Here is a 12,708-nt window from a genome sequence, read left to right on the forward strand (position 1 = left end):
TATACTGTAAGAACGTATGAGCAGTAGAGTAGTACTAAATTGGGAACAACACCAAACTCTACACAGATTATCCCCTTGATCTGATGTCAGTACTCATCAGCACTCAAACCTTTTAGCTGCTTAAACCGCCTTTGGTTCAAAAAAGCTTCAGTATGTGCTTATATCAGTAGTTTGGAAAAGAAAATAGTTTCATCATTATTTAGACTAAATCTACCCTTCGTATCAAGGAAGATACTTTGATGATCACAAAGCTTGAGTGTTGCAAAACCAGTAGTATTAGTCAATAGCTGTTTTATGGTTGTAAGGTTTTTCCAAGTGAATACCGAATACTGAAGTGAATACAACCTGAGTTCTGAAAGTATCAAAATCATTTCAAGGGCAGTAGTGATGCATTCCATGTCATTGAAGGCAGTATGAATGGGGCAATGTATTGACACAAATTAGAGAAGAATTCCATCTCATCATCAAGAGAAGGAAATAGATGTTTCAAGACAATGACCCTAAACACACACTCAAAACAACTCGAAACTAGTTTGTAAAAAAGAATGAATTCTTCTGATGTATCCACGTAACCCTTGCTTGCCAAAAGTAATGGGGCAAAATTCTGTATGGCACTAATTACTTCTTACCATAGATATCTCAAAGCTGTAATTGCCCACAACACTGTTTTAACAAAGTGCTAACCTTATTAATTTGTGGTATCTGAATACTTTTTCCTCTATAAAGCTATTTTTTTACACTTATGAGTTCATCCTTTTTTGGTCATATATACAAGCACAAAGTAAACAGACTTTATGTATATAATTGAAGTGTGTATATGCCCCTCACTGTATATTCAGCATCAGCTATAGCTTAATTTCCAGTTTAGTCCTCAGACATTTTCTCTGCTTCCAACACACCTGATTCACATAATCAAAGTATGGGAACTAGGCTAGAACACGCATGTGGTCTGGTTTGGGAGCTTTGATGTCTGAATTTAGGTGCACATCATGCATGCGATATTATGTTTTTCACAGCTTGAAGTGCTGCCAAAACGAACTCGGCAGCCTGAGACAAAGAGCTGCTGTGTACGATCATTTTTAGTGGAGAAAGATGAGAAAAGCAGTGAAGCGAATGCACGTCTTATCATACACACACTGGTTCAGCGTGCAGCCCAAACCTGCTGACAGTACAGCACTTCTGAACATTCCCCTGTTTCTCATAGGGTTCTACAGGATCATAGTCATTTAAAGCTTGCAACGGGTGACATAAGACTGTATAAAGTACTGTGCAAAAGATTCAGGCACCTGACAGCATGTAAAATTTCTGTTAAATTTAGTCTGATTCCCCCCATCAAAGCCTGCAGACCACTATGAGCTTAACCTGCAGTGTCCTTTTCCAGTGCATATGAGTATCGAGCTAGAAGACAAGGAGTCGTGGGCCTGACGAGCTAGCTGACCATTACCAATTCTGAAGGGTTAGCATCCATTCTAACTGGTTTGTGACCGCGGAGTGTCATGCTGTCTGAACCAATTACTGTAACCCCCACTGCTGTTCCATTTCACACTTTAATGAACTCCGGCCGTAAATTGGACTTCTAGTCCTTAATATAGAGTGAATGGAATCCAATCTGTGGTTTGAGTTGAGCCCATTATAGTGGGTTTAGTAAGACTGAATCTGTTGTGGGCTAGAAAAAAAGTATTTTGGGTGCTACTAGAAGATAGAAAAGGACATAATGTGCCTAATCTCTTTCTGTTATCTGGAAGAGCCAGTAAAAGGCTGATTGAAATGGTGGCCTATGCAGAGCTCCCTCCCAGAGGGATAAAGTACACCTTTAAAGTGATGTAGGCTCGTTGCTGTCAGTTTCATTCAGTAAAGCAGCGAAGATTGAGTAATTGAGATTATTTAGCTGCACTGTGGTGAGTCCTTAGTAAAATGTTTTACCTTTGGAGTTTCAAATTCTTAATATTTAGACCACATTTATATACTTATTATTTGGATTTGACCAAAAGATGTTATGGCATGTTGTGTGGACAGAAAACATATCCTTAATATTTTGCCATATTTTTTTACATTGAAACAAACTGGAAAAAAAAGAAAAATCAAACCTATCAATATAGAATATAAATGCAATTCATTATGTAATTATTTTCAGTTTTTAATATAAATTCCGTGTGCGCTTGCGTTCAAAAGTTTGAAATCTCTGTTTGAAAGTCAATGTTTATAATAATTAAAAAATAATCTAATATGGTGGCAGACAAGCATATGACATGATTCTAATATGCAAGACTGTTCAACCTCACAGCTTACAGAAAATTATTAAGACACTCAGGAAGCTGTAAATTAAAATAAATCAATGTTAGATGCATCCAGAGTGACAGAAAATGACTGAGAAACCAGAAAAGCATTTTTCATCATATTACAAAAGTGGTGCTCAAATCTCAAGTCTTAACAAAAAATGAATGCATAGAGATAATTACTATATTGTTTATCATTTTTGTCGCTCCTTGTTCAATGAATTCTTGAACTGTTGAATAAAAGATCTTAAAGTCCCAGTAAACACAGAGTAAACTATTAAATATGTTTGTATGATACTAAATTGAGTGTTATATTACACATCCAGCAGAGCCTGCATAAAAAATATAAGGTATAAAAACACGGCTTAGAAAGCATTGACTAGACATACCTTAGAGCTGCGTGGGCGTGGCTAATGAGCAGCTTGATTAATAGCTCTCTGTCCAGCATTCACAGCCTGCTCCACTGTTCATACTGAACTACAAGCATTACATACATTACATATACAGATACAGACAGGTGGTCTGGCCTGCTAGCTTTTGGTTGTGCTGGGTTAGCTTTAGTTCACTAAGTTTCTCAGACTCTGAAACTATTTTGTGTGGGCGGGGCAAGTGATGTCAGCCTTGTGATTGGTCGGGGGAATGCTTATGAAAGTGGTACCCAAAATCAGGACCGCCCAGTTTACATCAAGAGGAATAGGGTACACTTAGGACATACTTAGTCCATGTTTACTATTTGCTTGCAGAACAAGATTACCTAATTAGAAAGAAAACAGAAATTTAGATTCCCTGGTAGGTCTTTAAGTTACTAATGTGTAAAAATCACAACTGCTAATGTGGCAAATAACACCAACATTTTGACAGACACGTATCGCAAGACAGAAATGTTGCTGCAACTGAAATCTTGAAATATTTAAAAACAGCACTTTGCATTTTAAAACACCACAGTTCATTAGGTTCATGTAAAGTCGAGGCACTATTTCATGGCTTACAGAGTACATATGTGATATGACAACTTCTACCTTTTAACACATGCAGCGACTTGCAGGTTGAAATAAAGCAGAATTGAAGCAGAAGCTTTCAGTGAGCCATAGCCGTACAGTTTTAGTGGTCACCATTTGTGACAAAGAATGCCCCAGAGCTTAGCTGAGGTATGGAGACAGACGTGCTATCGTATGCCGTGGCTAATTTGCTAACATACCAGACCTGCCTAAATCCAACCAGCACATTTAATCTGTGATTTTTTTTTTGTTTGGATTGCTGGCTGTAGAGATATACTGCACCAACTGTTGTAAACCCCTCTGTCCTTAGGTGCCAGGGTGCAGGAGTGAAAGGAAAGGTGCCATGTCGAGCAGTTAATGGGTCTTCCTCAGTTGGCTTTGTGCCCAGGCACATGCTCTTTATTCATAGCTCTAGGCCAGACAGAGTGAGAGAACAGACAGAGGAAATCTTGTGACTTCAGCGCTACCAAAAAAATGAATTTCAGCTTTTCTGCATTTGTGAAGAACATGTGAAGACGGTTTCCCACCAGTTTTGTGGATTTTATCTGAAAGGAATAGTTACTGTTTTCTGTACAGAAGAACTAAAAGATTAAATTCAGGCTTCAGAAATTGTTGGTAGTGCTGGTTTTAGCTGCATGACATCCAGTCTTATGCATAGGTTTAAACACCCACAGGCAAAAGATGTTTTATTGATAGAGAACACAGTTAAGTGTAGCACTTTCTGCTTATAATATACATACAGCAGTGTGCAAAAGTTTAAGGCACTTAAGAAAATTTGAATTAAAAAACAATTTATCTGGGCAGTAAGTATTTACTTTTTCAGGAAAACACTAATAGTACAATAAATACAAACAGCATTAATACAATAAGTATTGTTTTAACATATGTCAATGTGCTTAACTGTTTCCAAATTATCTGGCAGCCTGGCAGCCTAGTATTATTTGTAATTATCATTCAGAACATGGCTTGACCAATCAATTCTTCATTAAATTCAATCAGGAGTGTTGGCATCCAGAAGAAATCTGGAACCAAGCTTAATTCTAACTAACTCACAAGATATCAGCTACTTCTCTGAAAACTCATAATTACATAATATGTAATTATGTCAATTTGCTGGGTGGCGAAGTGGGTGGCTCTGCCGCCTCACACCAAGAAGGACCTCGGTTCGACTCCCCAGCTGGGTGACCAGGGTCCTTTTGTGTGGAACATGTATGTTCTCCCATGCCTGCATGGATTTCCTCCAGGTGCTCCGGTTTCCTCCCACAGTCCAAAGAAATGCAGTCAGGCCATTTAGACATGCTAAATTGCCCCTAGGTGTGAGTGTGTGTGTGAATGTATATGTACACTGCTCCAAAAAATAAAGGGAACACTTAAACAACACGATATAACTCCAAGTAAATCAAACATCTGTGAAATCAAACTGTCCACTTAGGAAGCAACGCTGATTGACAATCAATTTCTCATGTTGTTGTGCAAATGGAACAGACAACAGGTGGAAATTATTGGCAATTAGCAAGACACACTCAATAAAGTAGGGGGACCACAGGTGGGCGAGCTGTGGCAAGAAGGTTTGCTGTGTCTGTCAGCGTAGTGTCCAGAGGCTGGAGGCGCTACCAGGAGACAGGCCAGTACACCAGGAGACGTGGAGGAGGCCGTAGGAGGGCAACAACTCAGCAGCAGGACCGCTACCTCCGCCTTTGTGCAAGGAGGAACAGGAGGAGCACTGCCAGAGCCCTGCAAAATGACCTCCAGCAGGCCACAAATGTGCATGTGTCTGCACAAAGGGTTAGAAACCGACTCCATGAGGATGGTATGAGAGCCCGACGTCCACAGATGGGGGTTGTGCTCACAGCCCAACACCGTGCAGGACGCTTGGCATTCGCCAGAGAACACCAGGATTGGCATATTCGCCACTGGTACCCTGTGCTCTTCACAGATGAAAGCAGGTTCACACTGAGCACATGTGACAGACGTGACAGAGTCTGGAAATGCTGTGGAGAGCGATCTGCTGCCTGCAACATCCTTCAGCATGACCGGTTTGGCAGTGGGTCAGTAATGGTGTCGGGTGGCTTTTCTTTGGAGGGCCGCACAGCCCTCCATGTGCTCGCCAGAAGTAGCCTGACTGCCATTAGGTATTGAGATGAGATCCTCAGACCCCTTGTGAGACCATATGCTGGTGCGGTTGGCCCTGGGTTCCTCCTAATGCAGGACAATGCTAGACCTCATGTGGCTGGAGTGTGTCAGCAGTTCCTGCAAGATGAAGGCATTGAAGCTATGGACTGGCCCGCACGTTCCCCAGACCTGAATCCGATTGAGCACATCTGGGACATCATGTCTCGCTCCATCCACCAACGCCACATTGCACCACAGACTGTCCAGGAGTTGGCGGATGCTTTAGTCCAGGTCTGGGAGGAGATTCCTCAGGAGACCATCCGCCACCTCATCAGGAGCATGCCCAGGCGTTGTAGGGAGGTAATACAGGCACGTGGAGGCCACACACAATACTGAGCCTCATTTTGACTTGTTTTAAGGACATCACATCAAAGTTGGATCAGCCTGTAGTGTGCTTTTCCACTTTAATTTTGTGTGTGACTCCAAATCCAGGCCTCCATTGGTTAATAAATTTGATTTCCATTGATGATTTTTGTGTGATTTTGTTGTCAGCACATTCAACTTTGTACAGAACAAAGTATTCAATGAGAATATTTCATTCATTCAGATCTAGGATGCGTTATTTGAGTGTTCCCTTTATTTTTTTGAGCAGTGTATATATGTCTGCCCTGCGATGGACTGGCGACCTGTCAGTGTTTCCTGCCTTCTCCACAGTGAGTGCTGGGATAAGCTCCATTTGGGGAAAGTTTAAAATGGTGTGAACATCTTTTTCTTTAAATCTCTTTGTGTAAGTTTCGTTAACCTCATACATGGAATGCAAATAAGACTTGACTGCACTCATATGCTTTAAAAGTCTGAAACTTTTCGCCTCTCACTTAAGCGAAACTAGTTGTGGCCAGGGATTGTAGTATGATCACCCAAAATGACTGAAGTGTGTTTTCAACATTAACATATTACATAAATAAACCACATTCACAAATAAAAATGCCCTCATTGAATGAGGGACGTTCGAAATTCATTTTTGATAATGACCAAATAAAATTCCACTTCAACCCTGAATCTATGAGCTGTTTTCTAAGTATTTTGACCCAAGATCTCATAAGGGTATTAAAAGAGCATGGACCAGAGGAGTTTGTTGCAGGTTTTAGAGACACATATCCCTGTTTGCAGTGCATTTCGCTACTGTCCTATACCATGTCTGGCCCTGTTAAGACTAATCTCCAAGGTGGATGCTTGCCATGATAGGAAAAATTCCATCCTCTGGTCTGGGGTCAAATCCATTTAATACCTAGTAGCGTCTGGTAGAACCATCCTTCATTAGTTCCGTAGAAACTCTCTGCTAACTCTGTAAAACGCAAATGTTTTTAGGGACAAGCTAAAGAAACCTGGAAATGGTCTTTTTGGGCTGCACTGGATTATAAGCAAGTAATTGCTCAACTGTATGAATGGATGGCATCTGTTACCCTATAACTTTCTCTAAGCAACAGTCCATTCTGCATCCACGCTGCTGTGTTTACTCAGCATGCCAGCACTGTGCTGTTTTATGGTGCAGTAGTTCTGGAGCTAACAGCTAGCTGGTGACACTGTGTTCCAAACATAAAACAAATTGCTTGCTCTCTGATGCCAGCAAGAGGACAAATAATCCTCTTGTTGGCCGTGATCTCTTGATTCAACAAGATTTCCACTCACAGAGTTCTTGTATTTGTTCTAGGAATGAAAAAGCTCATATCGGATTTCAGTGGGAGTAAATGAGAAAGTTTTTAGAGCTGTCAGTGAGCTGTATTTTTTATTCAGAGAAGTTCTGAAGCAGCATCCTCACTAGACTTAGAGGCATGTAATGGGACTAGAAGTTGTCACAGATGATTTGGCTTGCTGTACTTGTCTGTCTTTCTCGCTGTTTCCCAGACATTCTCTCGCATTCCTTCTCTGTTTATACAGTAGAGGATTTAAATAGTTATCATAAATTGGACACAAAGTGTCGGAAGGCAGATCAAAGGAAGATCTTGCATGTACACAAATATCTCCTCAACCTAAATGTAGTTGATCAGCCAGAACATTTTAGGTGTCTAAAGTTTGATTAATTTTGAGAAGAATTGATTTTGTGTCTAATGCACAAGTAATTTGTGAACAACACTTTAGCAGTTGTGACAGATTGTTTTTTTCAATATCAGGAAAAAAGCCATGACGAATCGTGGCCATCCCATATCTTTATGCTGATTCTGCAGTGTACTCTATTTAGCAGAAAATTGTATGGTAGCCTTAACAACTAAATATAACATCATTTTTTTCGGTATTTAGTGCGTCCCCACTTTGCCTTTAGCTTTCATTCCTTTTGGGAGACTTGCTTTCAGTTTTTCAGAAAACACTTTTTTCCCCCTACTTTTGCCTTCAAGTTCAGTTTTAGAAGTTGGTTCCATTTTCTGCTTCTCAAGGTCTGAATAATCCCAAACACATTCAGTGATGTTGAGGTCTGAGAGAACTCCAGCATCTTTTTTGTTGATTTGCAAGTTTTCTTCTTTCTTTTCACAGTTGCTTTTTCTTAACAGCTATGCATGCTTACAGGCGGAGTCATCTCAGAAATATATCTTGAAAAATGAATAGCTTGTGCTTAATGGCGGTTTGGCCAGGAAATTAAACAAAGTATAATATCTGACTTTTGCACATGACTGGTTTCTTTAATTTAATTTTGTCCTACAGTGTTCAAAATTGCATTAGCAAGTCTGTTTGAGACCTGATTTCAGGCAGTTGTTTGATGATCGAGGCCTTCAGTTCACATTGAGCTAAAGCTGTGTTATAACCTTCCATTACTTGTTAGCTACATTAGCCTCATAGCACCAGTGCAAAACTAAAGCAAACCAGGTACCGCCCACATATTGGCTGATTGACTATATTTAGGGATGACTGAAAAGTTGTGTAAATTAGATATGCCTAAGTATGCCTGTGTTACAGGAAATCTGTCACCTGATCCCACCTGATGATTGTCTTCATTTGTGTTGTTTTGAAGGCAGTTTGTTTACCATTTCTGCATATGCCAACATTTTATAACATTTTAGCAGGAGTCCTCACTTATGCACTGCTAAAATCCCCAAGCTGCTGTGCCATTCCTCTGCTAATCCTGTTTATCTAATTCACATTTACCCTAAAGCCTTCCCAAGCTTCAGCTCTTTTCAGAAACTGGCTCGAATTCAAAATCGATGCAGCAACTCTGACGTCAGAAAAGTAATTAAGCCTTGATTATTATCGCCGCTTGGAGTGAGGTGATTAAGCCTTGGATCTCTGTAGGTCACCTCCCTTATTGAGGGAAAATCCAGGCTAATTTAGGTACCAGCCCGCACTTTCCTTTAGATCCGGTGATGTCTCACTGTGTGGTTCAATAAGGTCTGTGTGAAGAGAGGGTACGGAAAGGTCGTCTTTTATTCCAGTTCACACTGGCGTATGCTCTAACACACACCACAGAAACAACTAATGCTTTATCCTTCAGTAGTTGGCTTTGGTTTCTTTTCCGCTCCCTGCGTTGTTGGTAGCACCCTGAAGTCAACTTCTCAGCTTTTGGATTCTGAATGACATTTTGACATCTTTCTCTACAGGTTGCCATGACTCCTGCTTGTCGTGTGGAGGTGGGGGGCCTCAGGACTGTCTGTTGTGCTCAGACCCCTCCCTCTTGCTGAAGGAAGGCTTTTGTGTTGCAGACTGTGGGCCTGGTTTCTATGTCAGTCAAGGCAACTGTTATGGTGAGCAAAGCAATTCAACTGTACAACAAATTAAATTTATTGTGTAAATGCCAGTGTGGTAAAACAAGTAGTGGTGGTTCCGAAATCTGGCATTCGATATACACATGACTGCACAGGTCAGTTGACATCTGAACATCTGAAGCAGTAGTGCTAATAGATGAAGAAGTTCAGTAGCACAAAGCATTTAAAAGCACACAGATGACTATATTTATACATTTTAATATTCAGAAATGTTTAGTGCAGATACAGACAGTGGAATTGTGTATCAATGTGCCAGTTTTGTGTTGCTCATAAAATAGTTTGATCTTTAAGTTGCTTGGCAGTTGTAGACTTCTGAAAATCAATTACACTGCTTTGTGGGAACATGGTAATTCTAATAAATTTAACATTTTCTTTAGTTAGACAGTTAGTAATTCACTTATTTCATTATTTGTCTGTTTTATTGTGTTGTGTTTGACACCTTTTTGTAAAAGCTTTCTCTCAAGTCTGTACACTGTAGTGATTTTACCACAGTTGCCGGTGTTTCTGTATTGCAAATGAGCATGTTTTTATTCTCATTGTGCAATAACTCAACATATTAGGTTCATTTTTAGGACAGCAGTATACATGACGTAAATATTTGCCATAGTATTAGTACTATATTAGGAATAATGCCAAAGCCCACACATTTTTTCCATTGCTGTGATGTCGTCAATCAAAGTATCCCCACAATTTCCATGGACTGTGTAAAAACTTACCAGTCCAGAATACAAAAACAAAAACGTATGTTTTCACAATTTAAAACAAAAACCAAAAATATGTTATTAGAATGACCATGTTCCCACAAAGCAGTGTAATTGATTTTCAGTAGTCTACGACTGCCAAGCAACACAACGATCAAACACTATTTTATGAGCAACACAAAACTGGTGCATTGATACATAATTCCACTGACTGTATCTGCACTAAACATTTCTGAATATTAAAATGTATAAATATAGTTATCTGTGTGCTTTGTGCACACACATATATATATATATATATATATATATATATATATATATATACACTACAAAAATATGTAGTGTTGCTATTGGGTCAGAATTCTGCTGGGGGCTTATACATGATCATCTGTGACAAAGTCTGCAGACTGCAGTATGACAACAATATCACTAATGTCAACTTGTGAACTACGTGTCAGCACGGATGTGCTCATTCTCCTGAATGGGAGGGGGTTCAGAGTGTTTGTACACAGCTTTCCTGCTAACTGCTGTGGCTCACTGTGTTGATGGATGTCACTTTTGTGAGCTCATGTTGAGGCACAGCCCTGCGGATGGTTTTTTGCTTGTAGGACCTTGTTGAGACACGTTATCCAGATGTAGTTCAGGGGGTATGTGCTGTATACTCCATAGGAAATCACTAGGATTTGCATGTAACAATACTTTAAGATATTTTCTTATTGTCTTGAATTTTTTTGTCCAGTTCTGGTTTCTTTACAGCCAAATGGACCAGTAGACATTTTTAAAGCTGCATTTAAATAGAGTGTATTTATCAGCTTCACATTATTTAAGTTATGAAAGGAATGGTCCAGCAAAAGTCAGATTTACACAATTTTCTGCTTACCCCTGTTGTAGTCGATCAGCCGAGACATGTTTGGAGTCCTTTAATTTAGAACCAAAGCACTGAGGCTGACATTTCTAACAAACGTTAGAACTCTATTAGTCACCCAAGCAACCCAAATCATTTCTGTTAGAAAAGGACGTCACCAAAACATGCTCAGACCATATGCTGGTCTTCATTAAGGTCACGAAGACAAGATGATGTGGTTAGGACACGGTGTGACAGTGACCATCATAAATAGAGGAATCTGATTCAAGGTCAATTCTACTTTGTGAGCCCTGCTTTTATCTGAAATGGAGCTTAGTGGTGTTACCCTCATAGCAGCAGTTGTTAACCAGAGGCAACATTTGACCTCATCTGCTGTAAGTGGGAAAATTTGTAAATGATATTAATTTGCAATGTAAAAATTAAAAACAATAAAAAGATTTATTGGAAGCTTAGAGGAAAAATCTGTTGATTCTCTTGATTAACATTATCCTACTGGCCTATTTGGCCAAATACTACTGCATTTGAAATTGTGTTACAATAAAGAAAGATATTAAAACAACACTGAAGGCCAGTTCAGAGCAGCTTTGGGAGTAAAACACTCCCTCACCCGTCTTCAAGCTGCTGAAGAATTGAACACCAAACTTATGGTGTTCTACAGATGTGAGTCTCAGGAACATTTTGACAAACTGTAGCTGGGAACACTTCCATTTGACCATTAGAACCTTTATGTCCACTATAATTTCTACAGGAAAAAATCTAATACACACTCTACTAATAGTACAACGGACTAGACTGCACCACTAATGTTTATTTTGAAAGTGATGTTAGTGAAATGTTAACACTGAGGATTTTGATTATATCCATGTCTTGTGTTATAGCGTGTGACCCATCCTGTGCGACCTGTCATCCAGACAACCCCAGCTGCTTGAGCTGTCCAGTTGGCTATGCGTTGCACCATGGGAAATGTGTTTCTGAATGTCCAGCTCAACATTACAGGGACAGCTATGGTCGTTGCCAAAGTAAGTCAGACTTGCCACTTTATTAGAAGCTTTGGAGCTTGCAAATGTGTGTAAAAGAGGAGCCACAGTCTGTAAATGTATAGCCAGTGTGTTTAAGGCACCTGACAAATTTGGATTTAAAAAGGTTATTTATTTGGGCAGTAAGAATATATTTGATCAAAAACCCACTAACATTTGTGCAAATACAAATAATGAATTTTTTATATATATATATGCTCACTGCTGAGATAAATGGTTTTAAACAATATGCTTAGCTGCATAAGACATTTGCACAATACTGTATATAAAGGACCAGTGAGTGGAAGTGCAGAGTTTCTAATAAACTGGATATGAGTGTATAAAGTAAGTTTATTACATTCCTTAAGCCACATTCAGTTCTCAGTTAAACATTATTATATGACTGCAAAACCCCTTTATTTGCAATTAAATTTTTATTTGCAATGAAAATCCATCTCCAGTCACTTTATGCTGTATTTATGCAGTGCGTCTGTTAAATGATTCTCTAACCTCTTAATGACTGCATGTCACCCTTGACTATGTCCTGTTTTTCTGTTTCTCACCCAGTGTGCCACAGCTCTTGTGCCTCCTGCTCCGGACCCTCTGCATCCCACTGTACCTCCTGCCCCAGCTCTCTCCCTCTATATCAGGGCCAGTGTGTGGAGTCCTGTGGGGAGGGCCTGTTCGCTCGGGATGGACACTGCTACAGTAAGAACTGTTTGTCAGTCAAATTAGGTTCTGCTGATTTTCGAATTGAAAATAAGTTAATACATTATTTACAGAGAATACTTTTTTGCACATTTTAATGCAGAGGCACTGTTATTGCTATATTTGATGTATTGGAAATGCATAAAATGTGGGTTGTGCAAAAGCTATGGCACATTTTGTTTTTTTTTGTTAAACTCAGTTAATTAATAGAAATTGTGCACTAAAATTTTGAGCAAAATGCAAAATTGAAGTTTGTTACTCACACAGGGGGAATCAAAGT

General features: G+C 39.5%; 1 protein-coding gene across 1 annotated transcript in view; it reads left to right on the top strand.

Annotated features, from left to right (window-relative positions):
• Positions 1–12,708, top strand: part of fras1 (Fraser extracellular matrix complex subunit 1) — a 203,055-nt gene that overhangs the window by 83,180 nt on the left and 107,167 nt on the right. Inside the window, exons 15-17 of the mRNA XM_017705134.2 lie at positions 8,974–9,117; positions 11,583–11,723; positions 12,288–12,428. Of these exons, the coding sequence (XP_017560623.2) occupies positions 8,974–9,117; positions 11,583–11,723; positions 12,288–12,428 (426 nt within the window). The remainder of the gene's footprint in view (positions 1–8,973; positions 9,118–11,582; positions 11,724–12,287; positions 12,429–12,708) is intronic.

Source organism: Pygocentrus nattereri, chromosome 20, assembly GCF_015220715.1.
Source record: "Pygocentrus nattereri isolate fPygNat1 chromosome 20, fPygNat1.pri, whole genome shotgun sequence".
Lineage (NCBI taxonomy): Eukaryota > Metazoa > Chordata > Actinopteri > Characiformes > Serrasalmidae > Pygocentrus > Pygocentrus nattereri.